The following is a 24815-nucleotide window of genomic DNA, read 5'->3' as shown; positions in this document are numbered from 1 at the left end:
AGTTACGGTGTTTGAATGGCTGAAGCTGTAACTCGACCTTCATGCTTGTGTATTCAAGACCAGGATACATAATGTTTTTCTCCGGTCTATATAGACAACCCTTTGGTTGAGCATTCTGGAAAATGTTGTTCTAAGGAAAATAAAATGTTGGATTTTAATCTTTTTTAGGAATGAACTCTATACTGGTTTACGTGGGACATGAAGTGTTTGCAAATTATTTTCCCTTCAAGTGGAAGATGCACGACAGTCAATCACATGGAGAGCACCTCGCCCAGTGTCTGCTAGGTACTTCCATCTGGGTGCTGATATCATACATTCTCTACAGGAAACGAATATTCTGGAAGATTTGAGAGCACTTCCAACTTGGCATCTATTATTGACAGAGGTGAAACCACAGGAAATGCCATTTAGAGACCCTGCCTTTCCACCCTGAGGGTTTAAAGTGGAACAACGTGGACTGTTTTATTTTCATTAGCAATATTTCTGTAGTGCTGACATACATAAATGGAGTTCATTTTTTTTAGAAAAAGAAAAAATTACAATCTCTAACTTGATGCAACACTTTATGCATTTTTAATTGTATTTATTTCTGATTCATTCTTTCAGATTTTAGGATCTTGTATTTACATTTGCCTTGAATGCAGTTTTGTGCATGTGTTATTTAGGCAGGTTTTCTCAGCCAAGCATTTGTGGAAAAAAGAAACTTATAATGCAGCAAGTTAAAACTTTAGGGTAGATTAGAAAATAGATTTGCCGATCCATACCCTGCAGTGTCCGAACTCGATGTTTTAGAGACTGCAACAGGCTCGTCGTGGAATCTGTAGATGTAGTGTCGATGGTGTGTTTTTTTTATTTTTTTTATTGTCTGTTCATCACCAACCACCCTATTGTGTTACTTCAGAAAGCGAACGAAAGTTCATATCTGCGCTTGCACAATGAACACATTTTGCATATCTTTTGATAAATGAACCTGTATCCGCTTAATGTAAACCAGTCAGCTACTGTAGTGGTAAAACTGCTTCATGTAGATTTTAATTCAAGCAAGGTTATCAAATTTTACCTATATTGCTCAGCAAGTTTTCAATTGATTTTTTTTTTAAATTGCTGTTAAAATAGCAAACAATAATTGCATCCTTGGTTACATGTTGTGCATTTACAGCAAAAGTTGTGGTTTCTAGTATCACGTACTGTTTGATAGGGGCATTTAAGTACGTCGGTGGAAGAAATTGTTTTTTCCCGGTACTCATTAGGCTGAGAGGGTGGTGACGAGAGGACCTTCTACCCTTTTACCATCACCGTTCAAAAAGCCTTTTTAGTTTTCAAATATTAAATTGATCTACAATTCATGCTGGAATTGCACGGTCATGTTTCATGTTCTGTGCATAATTTTTACTCGTTTTAAATAAGATCCATTTCTTTAACCTACAGTTATGTGATGAGCTTGAGCATTCCTTGACTACATATACTGTGTAGTCAACTTTTGTTTCATTTTCCTCAAAAATGTAATGCCACATGCAAAGTAAGTCCCCTTCTCACACACGAGGCGGCTCGCTGGTCCTTACATCTTGATAACGTGCAGATGATTCTTTGACGTTGGTTGCCAAAGAGACAATGATGGTGTCGGCAGATCAAAAAGCAGGATCCATCTGCTCAAGCCCATGGAATAAGAATAAAGGGTCGGGTTTTTTTTTTTTAACAGGAAAAGTGCAATCACTGTAGCCATGCAGTGCTGCAAGGACACAGCAAAACCTTCTAGTATTAGATTAGGGTGTAAAGTAATATTTGGTGTTTTTCACAGTGCTGCTAAAAGTTAATTTAGATTCAGGATGGGTATTTGCTGGCTACAGGGAAGCTTTGCAATGTACTTGTATGTTTTGAGAGAAAATGTGTTTTCTGTCTAGATTTTCAGTGCTTTCTTCATCACTTTGATATTCTAAAAGCGCGTGCTGCCCTGTTTGAACATGGACAATTCTTAGTTGGGACTAGAAGGTATTTATCGTAGAGAAATATTTTTCATAATGCCCCACTTTGCTGCTAGGCCCATGCTTCAATGCAATAAGCACATCTGGAAGCAGATACATTAGGCGTTTGTTAACAGAAGGCAATCCGGCCTTCAAAGCGTTGAGATGTACTGATTTTCTTGCTGTGCAGACACTAGGCCCGGGTTTATTTTTCACAATTGAATTCACTACTGGGTAACATGGCTGCAAACCTTTTTAGAAAAGTAATGTCACACACTACTGTACGTGTACTACAAATATTTTTTATTTTTTGCTAGGGCAGCATCGGCTAAACATTCACGTTGCTTCTGAACGGCAATTAGAACAAGCTTTATGTTTTTTTGTTTTTGTTTTTTTTTAATCTGTGGGGATTAAGTGTCATACATGACCAGATTATAAATTTAATAAGGGAATCAAGAGTTTTTTCACTGCAAGTTGTATATATGTCGCTTCTCCATGGAGCACAACGGTGGTAAAATCAACCCCCAATGTGGTTTTAATAGTGTGTGTAAGCTGAACCCAAGAAGGGTCACAAAAGGGAACTTGTATATATTTGTTAATAATGTTGAGTACTTCTTATATCGTAACTGACCGACTTCTACTTCATTAATAATGTTGCAATCATAGTTTTGAATAAAGTACTGCACACACAGAAAACGCAGTTGATTTTATAAAATGGTATCTCCCCGTGGCAGGCCAATAATAATAAATTGCATCCTGAATTTCCTCCAAGCTCCGGTTAGTGCACCCAATCTGGTTTTATGGGAGTTAACGGAGCTTGATGAATCTGTCCCCTTTTTAAAGTGCTTTAATTGGTCAGTTCTGACTGCAACACTGCTAATGCTGTAATGAGATGCCAACCTATTGCCAAATGAATAAAAAAGCTGGTCCACTCTTGGACAGCTAGAATGACGTTATGAATATTGTGGGGCAGTCCAGAAAAGACCCATATTTACCAGGTATTCTTCTGCCAAAGACACCTTCTGGTGCTTGAAAGATTCACCTGAATGGGGGACTGTAGGTTGTATTCCAGCGCTACAAAGCGCCCTATGGCAAAAGACTGCTTAGTGAACATTGCCTGCAAAGTGCCCTTCAAGTAGTTCTCTACATGATATTTAGAACACGAGGCACAGAAAGGGAATGTCAGAATCCTGGTTCAGGTTAAGTACAGCCAGCACCAACCCTGTTGCTGCCTAAAGGAACTGCGATGGTTGCACTAACCCTTCTGGCAAGAAACCTGTTAATATTTCAAAGATTGGTAATATTTACAGCTATTCATTGGTGATATCTGTAGTCCTTTTTAAAAAAAAAAAGTTTTTATTTCTGTTTAACCTGGTCCAATGGTAATCAGTGTTGTCTTAAGCAAGCTATGGCAGCTTTGCCCATAATGGCTCTGGATTCTCTGCGACCAACATGTGGGACCCAAATAGAAGAGACAAATGTGCCGTTCAGAGGGTGTCCCCATTTAGTGGCCTTTTCTGTGGTAGGGGGAGCAGTTCTGATGCAGTACAGGAAGGGCCTTTGATATTCAAATAGGCTAAAGCCAATCCTGGCACCTGTATCTCTTATCTCTGTGTTACAATATGTTTTGCATTAATAGAAAGTTACTCAATTGTATTAATTATGTCACTCTGCATTTTTTTTTTTTTTTTTTTAATTTCATGCAACGAAGTAATATTGTTTTGAACATTCATGTGGTCTTTTTGGTTTTGGAAAAAAATAAATAAAAGTGAATTTTATCTTTTTGTGTCTACCCTCTAATTGTATTCTGCTTCTTTTTGTTCGAAAAAGCTCAAGTTAGTTTAAATCCGCGTTGAATATTTTGAGGATGTGCTTAATTTTATTACAAAGAAAAAACGGAATGGAGCACACAGGCATAAACTCTATAAAGAAAGGTAGTCATAATGAGATTCTCCGTTTTAATAGTCTTACGTTTGTCCTGATTTTCTGATGGTATTAAAATGTATTTTAATTGCGAAAGTATTGGTGTACAAATATCTTTAGTGGCTTTATAAAACCCTGCCCCGCCCAGCTAATAATCTAAGTGCCTGACTGCACTACGCTCCGTTACGCTATTTATCCTAATATTAACCAAAGTCCTATTTTGCTAGAGTTTAAAGATATAGATGGATATATAGATATCTATATCCCCCAACTATGCTAATGACTGGCAACCCATATTTCAGGGTGTAGACAAGGTAGTGCTGAATGAACCTAACGTTTAACTCTATGCTAATGAGTTAAATGATGGACATGGTTATCTTGCTCCCATTCGACCCTAAGCTATTCTTGTTAAATAAACCGTTACAAGATCCAGATACACATTAATTAAAAAAAATCACACACACAGCCACTACTACATGATGCTCCATTGAATAAACCTAACTTCCATCAATTACAGATTGAGGACAGACTAGTTTCTTAAATGATGCCTGTTTTAAATTGCTGAAAACCTGGCCACCATGAATCGCCTACACCAGCGGTGCGCAAACTGTGGGGCGCGACCCCCAGGGGGGCGCGACACTGCCGACGGGGGGCGCGGGGTTTACAGAGGCCCCGCGCGCTTCCCGAAGGCACTTAAATTAAGTGCCGGGGGAGCTGCAGGGCCTCTGGAAACCTAACTTACCGTGGCTCCGGCGGCTTCCTCCCTGCGGCGCCATGGCAACGCGGCGTCAAAATGACGCCGCGAGGTCATGTGACGTCACGTTGCTATGGCAACGTGACGTCATTACGCCGGAGCGCGGGTAAGTTGGGGTTGGGGGGGGGCGCGGGAGCGAGGGGACAGCCATCAGGGGGGCGCAGGGAAAAAAGTTTGCGCCCCCCTGGCCTACACATCAGTATATGAACATACCCAGGTTAAGTCCTGAATCCATTTTACTCCAAGTCCACATTTTTTTTCACACACAGTATCACTTAATGGACACCAAGCCTCATGCATTGTCTCACAGATCGCTAGGTCGAGCACTCTGGCCGACTAATTCTGTGATGAGGGTACTGTAGTAACAGAAAAAGTGGTGCACTGCTGTGGTAGATAGAAATTTCAACCAAGCGCAATCATAGAAAGATAGAAAATGTAATAATGTGAGCTAGACATACACATAACTAACTCTGCCGCGTTTCGTTCCAGTGTGAAACTTGTTAACAAAAAAAAAGCACTGCTTTTTTTTTGTTAACGACCTACTTCCGGATATCTCAGCTGGAGCATGCTGTTTTGGATCCGATCAACAAACGGCTGTTACACAGACGAACAAACATTACGCTGTACCTTCTTACCGACAGGCACTGGGACACAGGGTTGCGGTGCAGGGATTCGGGTGTTTGGCGAGGGATACACCTTCATGATGGGTTTACCGGCATCTCCAGGTCCTTTTTCCGCTATATTCACCCCCCCCCCCCATCCCTCCCTGTTGGTTCATTATCACCTAGCACACAGCACTTTCACTGCAGCAAGGGATTCTGGAAAATGACATGCAAATGAGCACACAGTGCCACCTTTTTGAGATGTATAAAAATTGAAAGTGCCCCTGTGTGTAATTTGTGTTGACATTGATGGTTCCTATGAATTGCTATTACATTTTGCTTGATTTATGTTGTTGCCGATTACCTGTTCTATTTACAGATGTAATAAGACAATGTTTTACGAAGGATTGCAAAGTTTTGCCTTTTTGTCTGAGTTGCTGGGCAGAGAAAGTCTTGCTACATCTATCAGTGTGTACACTCGTTATGAAGGGTATTGCCACAGTGCTCCTATATCTTTTTGTTTTGATCACATGGGTTTCTTTTTTTCATGTGGTGTATCAAACCTTTTTCGTCTTGCGTATTTCTACGGCGAGGCAATGAGTGTTGGATACTTCATAGGTTGTCATCTTCTTATCAGACTGACATCAACTGTACAAAATGGTCTTGTGCAAAAATCTTTCCAGGCTGCAGAGGTCTCTTCCTCTGATAAAGACCTCTGCCCTCTGGAACGGTCATGCACAAGACCACCTTGTACAATTGGTATGTTGGTCCATTCAAATGTATCACAGCCCACAAAATATACTTTTTCAGGGACCTCTATGCTGAAGTAGTTTTTTTTTCTTTATTTGCAATTTTTTTTAAATCAAAATTTAGATATTAAAACTATGAAGCAGTGAAAATATGTGAATCTATTTTTGTTTACATGAGACATTAATCATCTAGTTTTAACCCTTTAAACATATGCCTGTCATCAATTCAGTTTGATGAGCATAGGTCTTGACCTGAATGTTAGGATTATGAGATATTACCAGTTGTTTTGTCACAAACTATATAAAAATTAGTTGTTTTAAGTAGTGGTGTTGTCACATGTAACCCCCTATGGGATTACTAGGGCCTTCGGGGGGTTAACTGTGGGCTCAGAGTAGGCATTTTTATGGTCACATGGTGCTGGGGACTTGGCAGAAGTTAAGTGTTGCCCCTTTCTGCCTGGAGACAGTTACATCAGATGGGGGTAGTGAGGGAGTAGTTTCTAGAGCTCAGATTCCTGGAGGACAGAGGAGAGGTGTCAGTGTATATAGTAAGGGTTCATGTAAATGGATAAGATATGAGGGGATCCCCTTTTTATTGTTTGATAGTTGGGAAACTGTCCCATTTAGATAGAGGCCTTTAGAATGGTTTATTGCTACTCTGAGTTCATATTACAGCTGCCTATGCCCTGAGGGGGCTCAACAGTGCACAGCCCTTAGGGCTAGTTGGGCCTATCCTATTGGAGGGTCCATTGCTGGCCCCAATACAGGTCACCACGAAGTGGCAGGCAGTGCCGATAAGAGGGACACTAATCCCAGGCAGAGAGCAGCACAAGGCCTGTTACAGGCTCTAACGGGATGAAGCACAACCCAGGCCACCCAGATGGTTTAGTTCAGTAACTAAAGCGATCAAGCCTCCGCACTTCCCTAGCAGGCCTAGAGAGGGAAGACAAGATTTGGATAATGACTGAGAGAATCTCAATACCAAGATCCCTGTGTAAGACACTGCAATAATAAAGATGCTGTTGAGAATGAATAAGGTTCCTGGCACCCATCACTACTATATCACCGCCCAGCCTGCACAGAACCTACACCCTAAACAAGGTAATACATCCCACGTAGCCAATATTACAGAAACTGATGTAAATTCCCATAGAGCTGGGCAGGGAGGGTTACACTTGTATCACGGTTCAATTAGGCCTCTAAAGTGAACTTTCTTTTGGCTATCAAAGCTGATAAGCTGTTCAAAAATGGTAGAGAATTGGTGGATTTCTGCTCCATATTACATATTTTAGTGTAAACGAGTAGCCCCTCTATGCATACTCTATAGAATACATCTGTTTTCCAAAGGGGCTCAATCAGAAATTATTTTGAAGGGACACTAGCATTGCAATGTCATTTTTGGACACATTTAAAGACTTACGGATTATACTTATACATGTTTATATATTCTACAGATAATGTAACATTTTACAATGTATATTACATTGGCTTACAAGTGAGTTTGTGTGGGGACTGCTCTAAAGCTCTCCTCGTGCTGCCAGTAGAAGAGCACTGGACTCCATACTGACGGGAGAACCTGTTCCCACTTCCATTCGAATACCAGGGATCTCATCGGGTGGTTGGATCACAGTCATTAATTTAAACACTGCTTATGCAACGTGGCTAGTTAATAATACTGTATTAGAGTTGCCAGATGTACTGAGCCTGTCGCACCTTGTTTTTTGTTTTTTGTTTTTAATTTAAAGGTAGGGACAGATTGAGAACCACTTCAACCATAGCCAAATGCATTGCCGTCTAAAAGAAATACCCCGCTTCCTTAAAAGGGGCGGTCCCACATAGCAGGTAAATATAGCACTCCTAAACATATACAACACCCTGTTACTTTTTTTCTTTCTTGTTTTGACTAATTGAAAATGCTTATTTAAGCATTTATCTATCAAGCTTTATTCCATTGATTTATATGGGGAAAATAGCAGCCTTTCTAAATTGTCAAACGTTTATAACTTAAGGCTGGTATCTCTGAATTACAACATCATAAAAATTAAAGAAAATATCACACACACAAAAAAAAATACAACACTTTTTTTTCAGATTGAGATAGCAATTTAACAAACTAAAATGATTAGTACTCAGGACTGCACGTTTACATGTGCCTTTTTACAGAGGACACCAATCTGAAAGTGACACATTTTTATAAAGCAGGCCAAAAGTACAGGTTGCAGTATTCACAAAACCAGTAAAAATACATTTGGATCTCCCTGAATCTGTGCTGTATTTGGCAAAAATATTTGTGTTCTCCTCTGGATTCGTACAGACACTGGTGGCTGCTGCAATCAGACATCCACTCGCAGAGAAATGTGCACACTCGAGTATACATACTTGGAGGTGTTACTTTGCACACACAGATTACTCAGAACGATGATTGCGTTTATAATTGATTTATTAGAATATTATCCTTTATAGGCTCCTTTTTGCTTCTGTTAATGAAGTGGCATCAACAGTTGTACATATTTCAGGAATATTTAATTAGCTGGGTATTCAATAAGTTTCTCTCTTTCTCCACCCCTCCCATAGTCTTGTATTCTTGGAATCACGTGTGTGCTGTGGATTGTGCTTCTGTATCAAAAACAACTTGCAGAACAGTGTCTTCTGGGACACATTACTATCAAAGTAACCACACAAATACAAATCTCTAAGGGATTTGGGGCAAGGCACTAAATTACACGCAGGTGGGAGTGACAAATATTCATATTCGCTGGTACCTTTTTCCATGTATATATTGAATCATCAAAAAGAAACAACTCAATTTTACAGCATTGTACATGTTTCAAGTGCCAAAAACAAGAGATACTACAAATTTGACCACTTTGAATGTAGATACATTTGTCACAAACTATTGTATGAAAAACATTTACTGTATGAAGAGGATAAATGAACAAATATTTCAAAATATTTACAGTGTTTTAGATCCCAGTAAACATTAGCCCTTGGCCACCACAGGGGCCCCAAACGCATTGCCTTTTTTTTTTCCACCCAAACCAAGATCTGTAGTAGCCTCCCTCTTCGAAGATGATTATTTGCTCTTCAGCGATGTCAGGTCAGACACTGCAGTAGTGACATCTTTTCATTTATACAAAAGTGGTGCAGAACAATCATCAGATTCTCAGCACAGCGAGAGACTTGTCGTTCCATGGCTAGTCGGAAATCTTCCTTTGCGCCCTTTGTAATGCCGCGGGTCACCGTGTGATGTCTGAGACAGAAAGCAAAGTATTATGCAAAGCTGAAAAGGACATTGCAGTTTCATCATGAAGATTCTACAATATGTACTCTGGCCATGCCAATAGGCATTTTATATGACTATCATCTGTAAAAAAAAGTTCTTTTGATTGCTGCTTATTTGAAGGACTTGACAAATAATACTGCATAGGTACAGTCATTGACTTTACTAGCAGATCAACAGATCCACCCTTTCATTTTATATTTGTCCTAAATGCTTCACTTCCTAACAAAAGGAGGCATTTTACAGTTTAATTTACAAGTGAACAAATTGGATGTACACAAATTTTTCAAAAATGGATTTATATTGTATCACTATTGTAAAAAGGGGTAACATGTAGTCTAACAGAAGTATTTTAATTTCTAAATAATCATAGAGATAATGGTTAACATCAAACACTACCATTTGGTGATAAATATGTCTGCCTTGATTTTGCTTGACCAACTTAGTGTGAGTGTGTAAATGATTTCCTATCTGATACATACATATGTATTACTGTATGTGTCCCATCTTGTCAGTATACAAACATTCAAAGCAACTCTATGTTGTCACAGGATTTCTTAATGGATGGTTGTTCCTTTAGGATTCAAAACCATGTTAACATTCATGAGATCACCCCATAAAAAAACCCCATTAACTAAACCGCTCTAACAGTGACTGAAGTAGTTCGGCACAAATACTGGACTTGACGGTTTCAAATAGTCTCTCAGTGATGATGGAGTTTGTAAAATACTATCCTAATCTCCAATATTAAACAGCCACTTTACTAGGACCCATTGTAACTTTCAGAAGAGGCAATAAAGTTAATGGGGGAAAGGATATTGTCCAATACATATTAGGAAATCCACGTGATACTGTAGCACAAGCCCCAATGGCTTTCTAAGGTAATTGTCTGCAAGACTGCAATCATGAAAACACGAGGCAGCATTGTGGTCCACACTACATCATAAATGTGCTCAAGAGTACCTGGATTCACAGCTGCAGAGGTACATGTTTTATGGTCCAGTGTGGCAGAGAGTCGTAGGACTTCACAAACCTGGACTGAAACCTAGATTACAAAAGGCTTCACCTTTCTGTGAACATCTTCAAAAAGATGTCTAAATTGTTGTTATTCTGCAATGAAACACAGGACTACCATTGTTTTTACCACACTCTAACCACTTAATAGCTGGAACTACTTCCCGCACGCGGCAAAACAGTCTCTCCTGCTGATATGTAAATTGTCAGGAAAAAAGGGGATCCAACGCTCTACGGTTTTGATTATAATGTTAATTTATTTGTGCCACACAACGTTTCGACCTAAATAGGTCTCAAGTGACTAGGCACCTATTTAGGTCGAAACGTTGTGTCGCACAAATAAATTAGCATTATAATCAAAACCGTAGAGCGTTGGATCCCCTTTTTTTCCCTGAGTATTGCCCTGGAATTACTCTGAAAGGTACAACTTGAACCAGCAGCACCGGTAAACTGTATGTATTTATTTTTCATTGTGGTGTGCAGCATACTCCTTTATTTACATTGATATGTAAATTGTACCATACCTCTCGGATATCTGCAACATTCTCTATCACTACAGTAGGTGTTTACATGCAACTCGTCCAAAACAATGGCAGGCTGCACTTATTCAAGAAACATCTTCTGTTACACTGACTGTATGGTGGATGAGCACAATCTAATAGTTAAACATGATGTACAGGTGTTGTCCACTGAATGCAAACACCAGCCACTCATGGGAAAAAAAAAATATATAGAATGTCACAATATTACAGCTATGAGTTTTGTGAAACAATGCAGGAACAAAAACATGAAAAGAAAAAAATATGGGTAAAAATCAGACGTTAAGCTGTAGAAAACTATGGGCGGTGAGGAAAAATGTTGACTGACATAGCGCACTATGAGCAGGCTTCGCTTTGTTGACATGGTACCTGTCAGCGGTTGCTATGCTGGGCTGTAGGACAGGTAAGAATTCCTGCTGCAACAACCCCAGGGAAGTGCTAGAGGTCCTTCAAAAACAGCAAACAGCAACATTCAAAGACCTAAACCAACTCATCCTGAGCTGCAAGACAACACTACAGTAAAATACAGTTTCAAAAGATATTTGGAAGGAAATCTGATACGGGTACTGTAAGCTTATGGTGCTTTTGGAAGGGTCGTTTAATTGTACTTGCTGACGCAAGGGCATTACAAAGTTTTCCATATTCAAACAGAATAATATTATTTGCTTATAAGCCATGCAGCAGAAAACCAGGTCATACTAGTCAGATGTTTTAGTCTGCGTAATTTCAATCTAGCCCCACCCTAAAACAAATGGCATTGTGGGGATCTTCAATAGCTAATCACAGTACTGCTGGAGAAAAGAAGGATATATCAGAAGGTATTATTTTAAATATTCGAACATTAAATAAAAATTAATGGCGTCCCTGATTTGTGTTTTTTTTTTTTTTTTTTAAATCGTGCAGAGATTAAAAATAGAAACCTTTTGGCAGGTGCTGAATAGAAAAAGTGCCATACAGGCATACCCCGGTTTAAGTACACTCACGAGTAAGTACATCTCGCTCAATAGGCAAACGGCAGCTCACGCATGCGCCTGTCTGCACGTCCTGAACAGCAATACCGGCTCCCTACCTGTACCAAAGGTGTGCGCAAGTGGGGAGACTATAGAGCCTGTTACAAATGCCTTATTTATATCAGTTATGCACGTATATGACGATTGCAGTACAGTACATGCATCGATAAGTGGGAAAAAGGCAGTGCTTCACTTTAAGTACATTTTCGCTTTACATACATGCTCCGGTCCCATTGCGTACGTTAATGCGGGGTATGCCTGTATTTACCAAGCGGTGCTATTCCACAAGACACTTTATGGGTAATTCACTTGAATGGGCCATACGGTATCTTTCCAGCACGCTGTGACATAGCACCGCTTTGTAAATATGGGCAAATATCCGTTTTGCTTGTTGATTACAGCTTTGTTGATCAAGAACTTAAAAAAACTGCAATAAAATCACCAATACATTAATAAACTTGAGTTCCATCATCATTGTTGTACAGAAACAGCAAAATGATGATATTCTCCTAAGTAGAACGATAACATTTATAACACACACTTCAGATGTAGGGGGGAGGGCACAACAAAATGGGAAAGGCAGTGGAACGAGAAAAATCAGTGAATTGACTGTTCTTAAAAGGCACTGCCACAACGTGCCAAGAAACCGCAGCCGGATCTGGGGGTAGACTGAGAAGCACTACATTTGTACATGATCTCAGCAAAACATGTGGAAGACCTCAAAAGAGTTTTCGGAAATCCATTAATAACCAAACACTCTGAAGAGGACATCCACGTCTCGCACAGATTCCCTACAGCGTGTTCCATTCTCCATCACACAGTGGATGCAGATCGAGTGAGAAATCAAGTGTGTTGATTTGTATTCGTTCATGTGCCATTTTATTTTCTCCTATTCAGAGTAGTGCAGTTTGAGGAAATCCTAGCTACAACTGTTAAAATAAACAAAACACCCTCAACATTTACTCTGGATAAGTTGTCAGTGATTCTAAAACTGCAAATGCTCACTTCCCAAGTTGAATTATTTGATGGTCAACAATGTCTTGGTCTATTTCGTCATAAAAAAGCCATTGGTTTTTTGTTGTTAGTAATCAGGTGCTTAAAAGCTGCAAAATAGGGAAGAGAATGGTTTTTATATCTTATGCCTTCCAAAATAAAGGTTTTTAGACTCCTTCCATTTTTTGATGTTAAAATTACACCCACATGCTTACACAACTCATGCACAAATTAAGTCCAGTTGCCCTGTGTATTACTACAGCAATTCAAAGAGAATAAAATGAAATGCAAAAAAAATAAATGACTTACTTGATTAGCACTCCTTGATTAGGAAGAATTTCCAGATGAATCTTACCCCCCTCCTGGGTTCTCAAATAAGCAAATTCCTCAAGCATGTCAATGTCTGCAGGGGCAGTTAGGGAAGAGGACTAAAAATTACAAGGGGCAGTTCAACTTAAGGGATATCTATCTATCTATCTATCTATCTATATATATATATCCCTTATTTAAAAAAAAACACAACTTCGTATAACTGGCTTTCTTAGCAGGATTCCTTCACTATTGGAGTAACAATCTTACTTCCCTCTTGTGGAAAAGTAACATTATTGCTTCTCCTTGGGAACGCTGGATTCAAGCGCCTCAGCTACTTCTGTTCATCTTTTTTGACCAAATGATGGCACCGTGATTTCTTTGCAAACAAGAACACAAAGGCAAGGAAACAATGTTGGTAACACGATTTGTCAGTTATTAAAAGAAAATAGACGAACATTGTAAAGCCCATCTAAAGCATTTGCTTACCATGGAACAATGACAATATTAATTTATTATTATTTGTTCGTAAAAAAAACGGCTTGTCCGATAAAAATGTACTTTTTATTTTATCGCCTAAATTGAACTTTTTCAACATGCCCTTTTAGTTTACAGAACTCAAACAGGTTTGATAACCATGTGTAGTGCTGTCCACTGGGTCAGGGAGCAGAGCAGACTTTTAATCTTAAAGGAGAACTTTAAATGGAACCATAGCTTACAACAACCAGCGTGTAAGTACATGCAGCCACACGACCAACTTGGAAAAGTTGACCAAATGATAGCAATGTTTTTCTTTTTTTCTAATACAGGTGACCATCATCCAACCCAGATGACAAGGAGGAATTGGATACGACACCAAGAAGATGAATTGTGGCTCACTGAGGTCTCAGCATCTCTCAAAGATGCCCAAGATATATATTCAATAACATCCCAAAGCCAAATAAGCCCTCCATGTGAACGTGATTCTAGTTGATCTTGAATCTATTTGATTAAAAAATTCAGAACGAGTGATTGCATGTACACAACTATTCTGGACTTAAGAGCTAAAAATATGTAACCTCTTGCAGCATCAAGGTGGCCAATGTTAAGAACAGTAATTAAGTATGTACCTAAATAATAAATATTGCACTACGTACTGGCTAATTACAAACGCAAAAAGGATACTGGTTACGTAGTTGAAAAAGTTTTCATACTGAAAGTTTCCTTGCTGACAGATCTTGTTAATAGCTTTGAGGAACAGGTTCTCTCCTTTGGGCCAATCGTGCTGCAGTAACACAATCACATGGCCCAAAGCCATGTCGTCTCTGTTATCAGTGAAAGCTCTGAGCTAATGAAGAAACAAATGGTCATTAAGACATTAGCAAAAATATGGAAGGACTCGATGAGTCATCCAACATTATCCTCAGTAGATGATACAATGGTCGCTCCTTATTAGTCCAATATATTTACAAATAACTTTAAACAGTAAATACAAATCCCACTTGTGAGCACATTCACATGCCTGCATCCATGCCTTTCGCCATGATCTCTTGGCATGCAATGCTTCCACTGCACCCAGGGATTCTGGGTAATGACATGCAAATGAGCACATAGTAACGTTATAGAAGTCAACAGTTATTTACTACTCTGTCTAGCAAAAAAGTAGGAAAATTATGCATTCATTCCTAATTAACACACTTTGAACCTATTTAGGGCCTTATTCTATATCTGCTGAAGCGGCCGTTTAGGCGTTTTTTTTCCAGCACTGAAATAGGTGTTTCCAAGCAAGTACAAATGATCATTACCATAACTCCAAGACTGCACTCACAACTACAACATGTGTTAAGGAAATAAAAAATACAATAAAGATATCTCACAAAGAAAACTCATAAAACCCTCACCACTAAAAATGGAAGTTTAAAATGGTGGTTGAAACACAATTACATTATAGTCTATAAACTGAGACCAGTAGACGATACATTTGGCAAAATCTCAGTGCCTCCACGGAGGAAATATATATGAGAATGGGCCCAATGCGAAAATTCATCATTGGAGGTCTCAGCCGTCCGATTTTATGTTGCAAATGGCTGCCCAAAATGCCGATCAGAGCAGCTGTATCAAAAGATTAGTGTTGAGATAAGGCGATTATTCCTTTTATTGGCATTTTAAATGCGCAGTGGGGCTCGCTCAGGGACATTTTATATAGGTTTAGGTTTATACTTTTAAAGGATCTGGATTTTATATCAGTTCTCAGTGATGGACCAACTATGGAGAGTCAAAGATTGAAAAAATCTGTGTGATACAAGTAGTCCCTAGCATTCTCCCAATCGTAAAGCAATCACGGATACGATCTATGGAAATCATTCACTTTAAGGATCTACTAAGCTCCCCCCCACCCCCCACTTTTTATTTTATCTTCACAGCTCAAAACACAGACATAAAAAACTAAAAAAAATATTTGAAAGTGGCAGTCCTGACGACACTTTTCTTTTGCGAGTTTTTGTTTTCCTTCTAATAAGTTTGATGTAGAGGGTTCCCTTAGCTGAACTGTCTTGATTTCAGTTCCAGGGACCTCCTGCTTCCAGAGATACTCACCTCTGCAGTGGCTGCCGGTAGCCATGTTATGGCTGCTTTTCAAAGCTCTCGGGTCCTGCGGGCCAATAGGAAGCCGTGACGTCACCCGGTGCGGCTTCTTATTGGCCCATGTGTTGCCTATGGTGGTTTAAAAGTTTTGCGTTCCTCGAATCAATAGAAAGCTGCAACGCCATCAATTGTGTCTTCCTTTTGGTTCATTTGACACGGGAGCTGTAAGCTGGGGAGACATCCCGGCATCCCCTTCTTGGGTATCGCTGGAAGCATGGGGGTCCCCGGAGCTGAAAGTAACACAGTTCAGCTCTGGAGACCACGTGCTTTAATGTAAATTAATCTTTTTTTTTTTTTTTTTAAGTATCGCCAGGAGCACCTCTTTAAGGACACTTTGGACTGGATATCAGCACCCTGTCCCTAAACATACCGACTACATTTTTGTGTCATGTACTCCTAATATTACCATTTACGTCTAATGCTCTATAAATTGTATCTGTATATTCTTGTATTTGATGTTACACCAATATGTAATGTACTCTATACTCACCTTAAAGCAAGCTAACATTAACTGAAGGCAATACGGCATTAGAGCCTTACTTGTACAAGGCAAAAGTTTGAGGTCAGAACCTAAGAAGCAAAGCAAAAAAAAATGTAAACATCTCTCTCATCTTGTATATACTTTGGTCATAGGGGACAGTTTAGTGAAACAATAGTAGAAACTATTAGTAGTTATAGTATAGTAGTAGCAATAGTAGAAATGTGTTAGAAATTGTGAAGCTTGAGTGGACACACCTTTCCTGGACTTCGGTTTTACTTTGGATGGTTCCTCTCGTATCTTGGACACATCTTGAGTTGGAGGCACTACACAGCTCATTAGCTCCAGGACCTTTTCACACGTCAACTGCAGAAAGTCAGAAAAATACAAATCCGTTCATATAACATGCATTAGTCTTGTCTAAACTTAAACTGTAAGACATGGCTTTTATCTCCACGCTACCCTCCCAAACAAGTCAGCGGTCTTGTAATTTTATTGACCTTTCAATTTTTAACATTACGGGTGGTTTCGAATGCCCTCTACACCATCATTTAAACTATGAAGAACGGTTGATTCCTGAAAAGTTATCAAACCGTACAAAGAATCTACGTGTCGCCAGGACCGATACAACCATTAGGACTTTGAACGAGACTTCCCAAACACAACAGAAAACCAACACAGACCCCAAATTGCAAGTGCACAAATTCAAAGGGGGGGTGTTTCCATTAATGTTTTATGATGCCTTCAGTGCCAGATTGTTTGCATGACATTGCTTCCATACTGCTCCTTAGATTTGCCCCCCAATGCTAAACGGATCATTTTCTTTTAGAAGGGATTAACGATCAGGCAGAATGCCTTTTGTTAAACTGATATAACTCCGTCAAGTTTCATACAGACATTTTTTCTGTACAGATGAATGACCCATTACTAAAAAAAAACAACCAGTACAGAGCTTTTAATCTATTATTTTGAGTGGCTTAAATATTCTGCATATTTCTCACAACTGTTTGGAGTTTGTAATTACCCTATACTCTCCAAGGGCAAAGTGACAAGAGGCAAGCTGGATCAGTGGCCTTTGCTGCTCCAATGTTCCTTGGCCAATGATCTGTTGTGTTGGAGAATGAGGACCTTGTAGAGCTGCCAGGTGGTGTAGGCTGGTAATGGCTTTCTTCTGCTGACCCTTTTGTAATAGTAATAACAACAAATTGATGTGACAGAGATATACAGATATAGCAAGACTTCGTGTTTGTGTTGTCGCGACCGCTCTCGGTCTGGCAACGATCCCGGCCAGGACAGATTAACTATGCGGAAGCATGGACCACCCACGGTGCCATGGACAGCCACTTTAGTGAACCGTTGTAAGAGTTTTGATGGAAGAGAATCCACATTCGCGCGCGCACCACACACACACACACACACACACACACACACACACACACAATTTAAGATTAACAGCAAATACCAGAGAATATAAAATGTACACAGCTACTTACGTAGTCACACTTAATTTATGGGGGGGGGGGGGGGGGGAGGAGAAGAAGGGTAGTTATTTCAAAGATGCTGTGTTCAAGGATTAAAAAAAAAACAAAAAACCATTATTAAGAATCACCAAAAACATTACTTTCCAAAAACCAAAACGCAACACTGACTGAGGATGTGACGATCAGACGTGATTTGGATGAAAATAACGATTAGGTGGAGCTCCATCTTCAGGACTCACCAACTCCGGTTTGCCTACCTGGTAGATGATCATATCTGTAAGGAAGATCCTTAACCACAGCCACGTGTCAGTCTTCCATGACAAGCAAACCCTGGAGAATTCTAGGTATGCAGATACAGGACAGCAATCGGTTATTTTCATATTGAATAATGGAGAGCAGATGACATTTCTATGAGGAGAAACTTTTCAACACCTTTTTAAAACCGTTTATTAAAATTATGATCCACATTTTAAAACCAGACATTATTTAATGCAATGCCTAAAGCAGCATGCGACATTTTTTTATCGTGTTATTTTGCAGAGCGAGTTTTACATGAAAGGAGAGACAGACAGAGACACAGAGATTCTAATGAATATCAGGTGCGCAGAAACATAGAAATAAGAAACATTTCTAAACAATGCAGCCCCAATGCTGGTTTTGACATAAAACATCGTCATTCATCGATAATCTTTTTTCAATTTTTCCTACGTTTATGTGACGAATTATATACGTGTCACAAGCTTGTCAATTGTTTCAATACTGATATATTTCAGTGCAAACTTATTGTGTATATTGGATAGAAATACAAGTATCCAGCTTTCTTCCATATTACAGTCATATAAACCCTTCTATAATTAGATTGTTAAAATTGTTACATTTCTAAGTTGCGACACACACTCCATTTTCTACATGGGGGAAGAATATACTTTAAAACAGATTATAATGTAGCCATCTACATACATAAAACAAACAACAAAAAGCGGTGCAGAGTAAGGTTTCCTGTTACAAAAAAAATCCTACATACAGGATAATAAGCAATCTAATCACTAGTAATAATCCTAACATGGTGTAATCAAAAAAGGAAGAGTAGCGGCTCCACGGATTTTATAAATGCAATAATTTATTTTAGCCAAATAAAAAGTGTCCAACGTTTCGGCTGTCAGAGCAGCCTTGTGACAGCCGAAACATTAGTCACTGCGTTGGCTTCAATAAATTATTGCATTTATCAAATCCGTGGAGCCTCTTAATTCTTTGTGTATTCTGTACTTGGATTGCAGCAGGCCTTCCCCCTTTGAGTTAGAGAGAACCGTTATCAGTATCTTATATTTATTTTGATTATTGGTGTGCAACATTTTCCAACATTACATAGCAGTGTAATGACACGCTGCAATTTTTTTTACCTTTGTCAAGAGACTCTATGGAATGCAGCAGGTCCCAGCATTCCCTCGCTATCTTAAAACTCTCCAGCACTTCATTTGGATTGGTTAGGTCATTCTTGTTAATCACAATGTGCCGACTTCGGCCTTTGCCAGAGAGATCTTCATCGTCTGAGCTCTGAAAACGCAGAAGCGCCATCTTTAAAAATATGCCGATATTTCACTATACAGCTACATGGGAGCATTTTGAGTGACAACTACATCACTGAACACGGAGACTTTCTCATCTATTATACCGGTAATGTTCTAAAACAATGGTTACAGTATTTCTGACCTTATGACATTACAGTGCTAGATCACTAAGGTATTAGTAGGGATAACTATAAAAAGCAATGGCCTGTCAAATGCTGCACTGCATTATTTCTAAGGTTGAGTTTATAGTGGCGAGTGGCCATGTTCTCCAGCGCTGATGCTCATCTCCCGCATACCAGGCAGCTGCTTTTCATGTTCTTGGCCCTCAGGCAGAGCGTGTGCTTATGTATGAGATATATATATATATACACACACACACACACACACATATATATATACATATACAGTGTTCGACAAACCTATACATTTGCATGCCCCGGGCGAGTGGATTTAACATTGTGGCGAGCTCCTATTGGGCCAAGCAGCACACGTTTGGTACGACCACTATATATATATATATATATATATATATATATATATATATATATATATATATATATATATATATATATATATCTCCATGGATATAATGGATATTTATAATATATATATATATATATATATATATCTCCATGGATATAATGGATATTTATAATATATATATATATATATATATATATATATATATATATATATATATATATACACAGTGTTCGACAAACCTATACATTTGCTCGCCCCGGGCGAGTGGATTTAACCCCCGGGCGAGTAAATATTGGCCCAAGCAGCACACGTTTGGTACTAGGTGGCGAGTAGATTTTTTTGGTGATTTGTCAACCACTATATTATATATATATATATATATATATATATATATATATATATATATATATATATATATATATATATATATATACACACACCGAATTTAAAAATAATAAAAAAATTCTATTTTTTTTGTACACTGCACACACACTGCACACACACTGCACACCATTTAGTTTCAAGAACTTTTGTAACTATTAAGGCATAGTCTACCTTTTAATAATTAAAAAAAGCAAGGGGAGTGACGTCAGCAAGGGGGAAGGCAGAGGGGCGGAGACAAGAGCAAACGGAGATAACAGCAGAAGGCAAAACGGAGAGTTGTGTTTTCTGTATGCTGCCAATGTGTGCTATTTAAACACAAACTGGAGTTTGTTTAAAGTCCAGGGGTGGGGAACCTTTTTTCTGCCAAGGGCCATTTGGATATTTATAACATCGGTCGCGGGCCATACAGACACAGACAGGCAGGCACACTGGGGATCGTGTAGGGCTCCTCCCGATCGGCGGCCATTTTTTTAAACCCCGGTTGTAGCAGTTGCCTTAGCAGGGCCAGACCAAATGATTTCGGGGGCCTTGTACGGCCCTCGGGCCCGACGTTCCCCACCCCTGGTTTAAACCTATACTTTACACAAATTGATATACAATATACAGCCATATTGAAGCCATCTTCCATCTGCCTAAACTGTGTTAAACACATAGTTTATATATCTAATTTTGGTTACCCAATGTCGTTTCAAAACCATAATCAAAAATAATGGCTTTATATAATGCTATGTACTATACTCTCTGATTCGGTGCAGTAGAAGCTATCTGATTGGCTTATAGGCAGTCACATGGTGAGACCGTCCCTGCAAAAATCAAATTCTAGTGACTACAAGGATTTTGGTAGCACCGTCGTGTCCACTATAAGCGCACGCGACGGCTTCAATATAATTGTTTTCAAGAGACATCGACGTCACTATAAGCGCAGCCTAAGACTTCCACAAAACCTATTATGGTCTTGCATGGTTTGCACAGTAGGTTGGGTACATAGTGACACTTTATATTCATCCAACATGAAAATAATACATAATTGATCTCATGCTGGCCCTATTAAGAGAAGACACCAGCATCCGCAACTAATGGAGTGCGAGATAAAAACACAGGCTCAGTTTACGCGGGTCATTAATTAAACTGAGACAGTGCCAATGTGAGCGCTACTGCACAAAAACTCCCATTGGCTTCAACGGGAGTTTATAAATACACAGTTACATACTATAGCAGATGAAGTTGAAAAAAATAAAATAAATAATGCTCCAGCCCCACACTGCATTACTTGAGGCCCCGCCCACCTACGGAGGCTCTGCAGAGTCAGGAATTTCCCCTCTGTCTTTCCTACGGCATCTCAGGGCCCCGCTCCCTGACCCCGCCCACCTACGGAGGAAGGTATTACCCTCTGTGCCTCTTGACCGCTGCAGGGAATTAATGTGCAGGCAGGGGGGGAGAGCAGGCCCCCGGACTTTGCCCGGGCTATAGCTACGCCCCTGTATCTATTGTATCTGCCATCAGTCTCCATGGGTAGTGAATTCAGCATCTTAACCACCCTTATGGTAAATAACCCTTTCCTTTGTTGCTGGTGCTTTATTTTGTACACTAATCTCATGTAGCACCGTATTAAAAGCATTTCCACATTCTAAGTAGACCACATCAACTTCATTGCCCTGGTCTAAATTCATACTTACCTCCTCAAAGAAAACTATGAGGATTACTTTGTCACAACCTATCCCTCATAAATCCATGCTGACTATTATTAATAATCTTTGTTACACATTAGGTATTCCTGAATAGTATTCCTTACTAGAACTTCAAGTAGCTTCCGCATTATTGAAGTCAGGCTTACAGGTCTGTAATTCCCCGGTTGTGATCTAGCTCCCTTTTTAAATATAGCCACCTCGTCTGATTTCCACAAATCTTGTGAAACTGAGCCTGTGGAAATGGAGTCCTTGAATATTAAATAACAATTTTGCTATTAATGAACTTAGCTCCTTAAGAGCCCTTGGGTGCATGCGATAGGGGCAAGGTGCTTTATATATATATATCTTACATTTTATTAAGCCGCCTTTGAACTTCTTCCTCTGTTAACAAAATGTTTGGGGGTTGTGGCATCCCCCGTGTTGCAATACTTTTGTAATTGACTCTTCAGTGGTAAATACAGAGGCAAAGAATGTATTGATTACCTCTGTCTTTCCTTATCTTTAATTATTGCCCTGCCCATCTCACACTGAAAGGGTCCTATATTATTTTTTTATAATCTTTGTTATTAGGGTACTTAAATAACTTTGTAGGGATGCTCTTTCTATTGCAATCCTTTTTTTGTTTAAAATGTTTGTTAATTTGATTGCCCTTGTGTTACATTCCTTATAATTCTGATATGATGCCTCCGTCCCTTCAGACGTTAAGAATCTAAATGCCTCACTATTCCTTTCCTACCCTACCTGTTTATTTAGCAACAATGGTTTAGACTTATGTCTTTTACATTACCCAACGGTATTCACTGATGTACTTATCTAACAAGGTTTTAAATTAAAAACTGCCCCTTTTTCTTCCATATTTTCTCCTGCAACAACTACATTCCAATGTATTGATTATAAAAATTAATGCCGTTCAGCACTGGAGAACCTCTTTTTCCCTACATAAGATGGACACTTTTTTTTCCCCTTCAAAAAGGCATATATGCTTTAAGATTGCTACCAGTGTGTGTGATATTTTTTAGATTATCTGCTTTCTACTTCCCTTGATTTTAATATGGGTGCCTCCCTAATTCCCCCTCCCTTAACCCCACTCAACCACCATGACCCATAGCTATTTCCCCATTCCTATGTAATCCATTACCACTTGCTGTCCCTCCACCGTCATTCCTAGTTTAAAATCTTCTCCAAACTTTTTAACATCCTCCCCCCTGGCACAGAAGAACCCTCTTCGTTGAGGTGCAAACCGTTCCTACTATAAAGATCGCACCTATCAGAGAAGGAGTCCCAGAACTCTAAAACCCCAAACCCCCTACACCACTTTCTTAGCCATGCATTAACCTACCTAAGCTCCAACTGCCTCCCTAGGGTAGCATGGCACTGGTAGCATTTCTGAAAATGGAGATCCTTGCCTTAAGCCTGCGGCCTAGATCCATTAAATAATTTTTTAGAACAATCCATCCCTTTTTAATTTTGCCATTGCCTACAAGTACCAAGACCGCCGGGTCAGTCCCAGGCCCTCCCAACAATCTGTCTCCAACCGATTTACAATGCGCCACCCGGAAGACAACAAACTGTATCCCGAGACACCTCTGTGCTGGAGGGACGATTGCCCTGGATGCTAGAGGAATCAGTCTCCCCCCATCCTTGCAATTCCTGTCCTGACTCCCCCAATATCTTCACTCAATCTGGCATATCTATTAAGATGGGTCAGCTCACAACTGGCCTGAGTTTTCCTCCTGTTCACCATTACCCAGCTTCCTACCTCTTCCTGGTCCTCAATCACAGCTCCACCATCTGCATCCCAGTCAGGGCATGCTCAGTGAGCAATAAACTCCTTTCAAGATTGTCAAATGTTAAAAGTTGCCTCCTCGTATCAACATAGTAGAATGGAGGAGGTGGCGAGCGCACATATGAAATAGATATATAAAGATATATGATACAATGTCAGTCAGGCAATGTTGAATACATAAAACACTGTTCAAGACTGTAACAGTCCTGCAGTCAGCAAAACCTCACTCAGGGATGATGGGATGGGTATATAAGTTTATAAACATATACTCACACTGCCATGTGTGAGCCCCTTCCTAGGAAATTGTATCTTGCTAACACTTTGGGAACTGAAGATCCCTGAAAAGATACAATTTCCTAGGAAGGGGCTCACACATGGCCGTGTGAGTATATGTTTATAAACTTATATACCCATCCCATCCCCTGAACCCTGATTGAGGTTTTGCTCACTGCAGGACTGTTACAGTCTTGAACAGTGTTTTATGTATTCAACATTGCCTGACTACACATTGTGTCATATATCTTTATATATCTATTTCATATGTGCGCTCACCACCTCCTCCATTCTACCAACATTTGAGGATCAAGGGATGATCCTCTCCAGGTTGAGCTGCAAAATTCACGAAGGGCTAGTATCACTACTTTCATTTATTTTTATTTTTATTGTTTTGCTTGTGTAATACTGTGATTTTACTAAATAGTCAGGACAGGGTGGTTACCCTCATAACTTGTGAAGGGAGCGCTGTAGTATTCTTCATCTCCTCGTATCAACAATTTGAGACTGCAACGAAACCACCCGCTCACACTTCCCACAGCGGTATGTTCCCTGGAACGGCTGCTCCAAGTGCACATACATGTGGCAACATGTGCAGAGTGACATTCTCAATCCTGCTCATTATTGCAACGATGGAGTCAGGCCCGGCTGGGTTGTTTGCAGGGCTCGGAGCACGGACATGTGCAGGGCCTCGGTTCTCACCGTCTCCGGTGGCATCATCTGACGACTGGTGGCATCGTCTCTCCCCCTGCATGTTCCCGTCATTATGGCTCTGCGACGTCATATGGCGACACGTTGCCATGAGGTGTCCCGTTGTCATGGCAACTCCATTTGACATCGCGGAGCCATGGCGATGGGACCATGTAGGGGGAAGATGCCAAGTGATGCCGTTGGAGAAGGTAAAAGTAAGAGGTCCCG

General features: G+C 39.8%; 2 protein-coding genes across 4 annotated transcripts in view; one reads left to right on the top strand and one right to left on the bottom strand.

Annotated features, from left to right (window-relative positions):
- HGSNAT (heparan-alpha-glucosaminide N-acetyltransferase) overlaps nucleotides 1–3743 on the top strand; it is a 48220-nt gene extending 44477 nt beyond the window's left edge. The window contains exon 18 of the mRNA XM_075605338.1: nucleotides 169–3743. Coding sequence (XP_075461453.1) covers nucleotides 169–350 — 182 coding nt within the window. The 3' untranslated portion in view covers nucleotides 351–3743. The remainder of the gene's footprint in view (nucleotides 1–168) is intronic.
- Nucleotides 3744–8056: 4313 nt separating this feature from the next.
- INTS10 (integrator complex subunit 10) overlaps nucleotides 8057–24815 on the bottom strand; it is a 34821-nt gene continuing 18062 nt past the window's right edge. For 2 of the 3 annotated variants that reach the window (XM_075605306.1, XM_075605324.1), the window contains exons 10-18: nucleotides 19116–19269; nucleotides 17973–18055; nucleotides 17259–17414; nucleotides 16492–16600; nucleotides 16247–16326; nucleotides 14299–14461; nucleotides 13135–13228; nucleotides 11192–11269; nucleotides 8057–9239 (exon numbers count right to left, since the gene is read on the bottom strand). In XM_075605306.1, coding sequence (XP_075461421.1) covers nucleotides 9083–9239; nucleotides 11192–11269; nucleotides 13135–13228; nucleotides 14299–14461; nucleotides 16247–16326; nucleotides 16492–16600; nucleotides 17259–17414; nucleotides 17973–18055; nucleotides 19116–19269 — 1074 coding nt within the window. In that variant the 3' untranslated portion in view covers nucleotides 8057–9082. The remainder of the gene's footprint in view (nucleotides 9240–11191; nucleotides 11270–13134; nucleotides 13229–14298; nucleotides 14462–16246; nucleotides 16327–16491; nucleotides 16601–17258; nucleotides 17415–17972; nucleotides 18056–19115; nucleotides 19270–24815) is intronic. The other variant, XM_075605315.1, reaches the window with a different exon arrangement.

The sequence above is a fragment of the Ascaphus truei genome, chromosome 1 (assembly GCF_040206685.1).
Source record: "Ascaphus truei isolate aAscTru1 chromosome 1, aAscTru1.hap1, whole genome shotgun sequence".
In the NCBI taxonomy this organism is placed as follows: Eukaryota; Metazoa; Chordata; class Amphibia; order Anura; family Ascaphidae; genus Ascaphus; species Ascaphus truei.
Note: the sequence above shows the minus strand (reverse complement) of the source record. Positions and strands in the feature narration are given on the sequence as shown.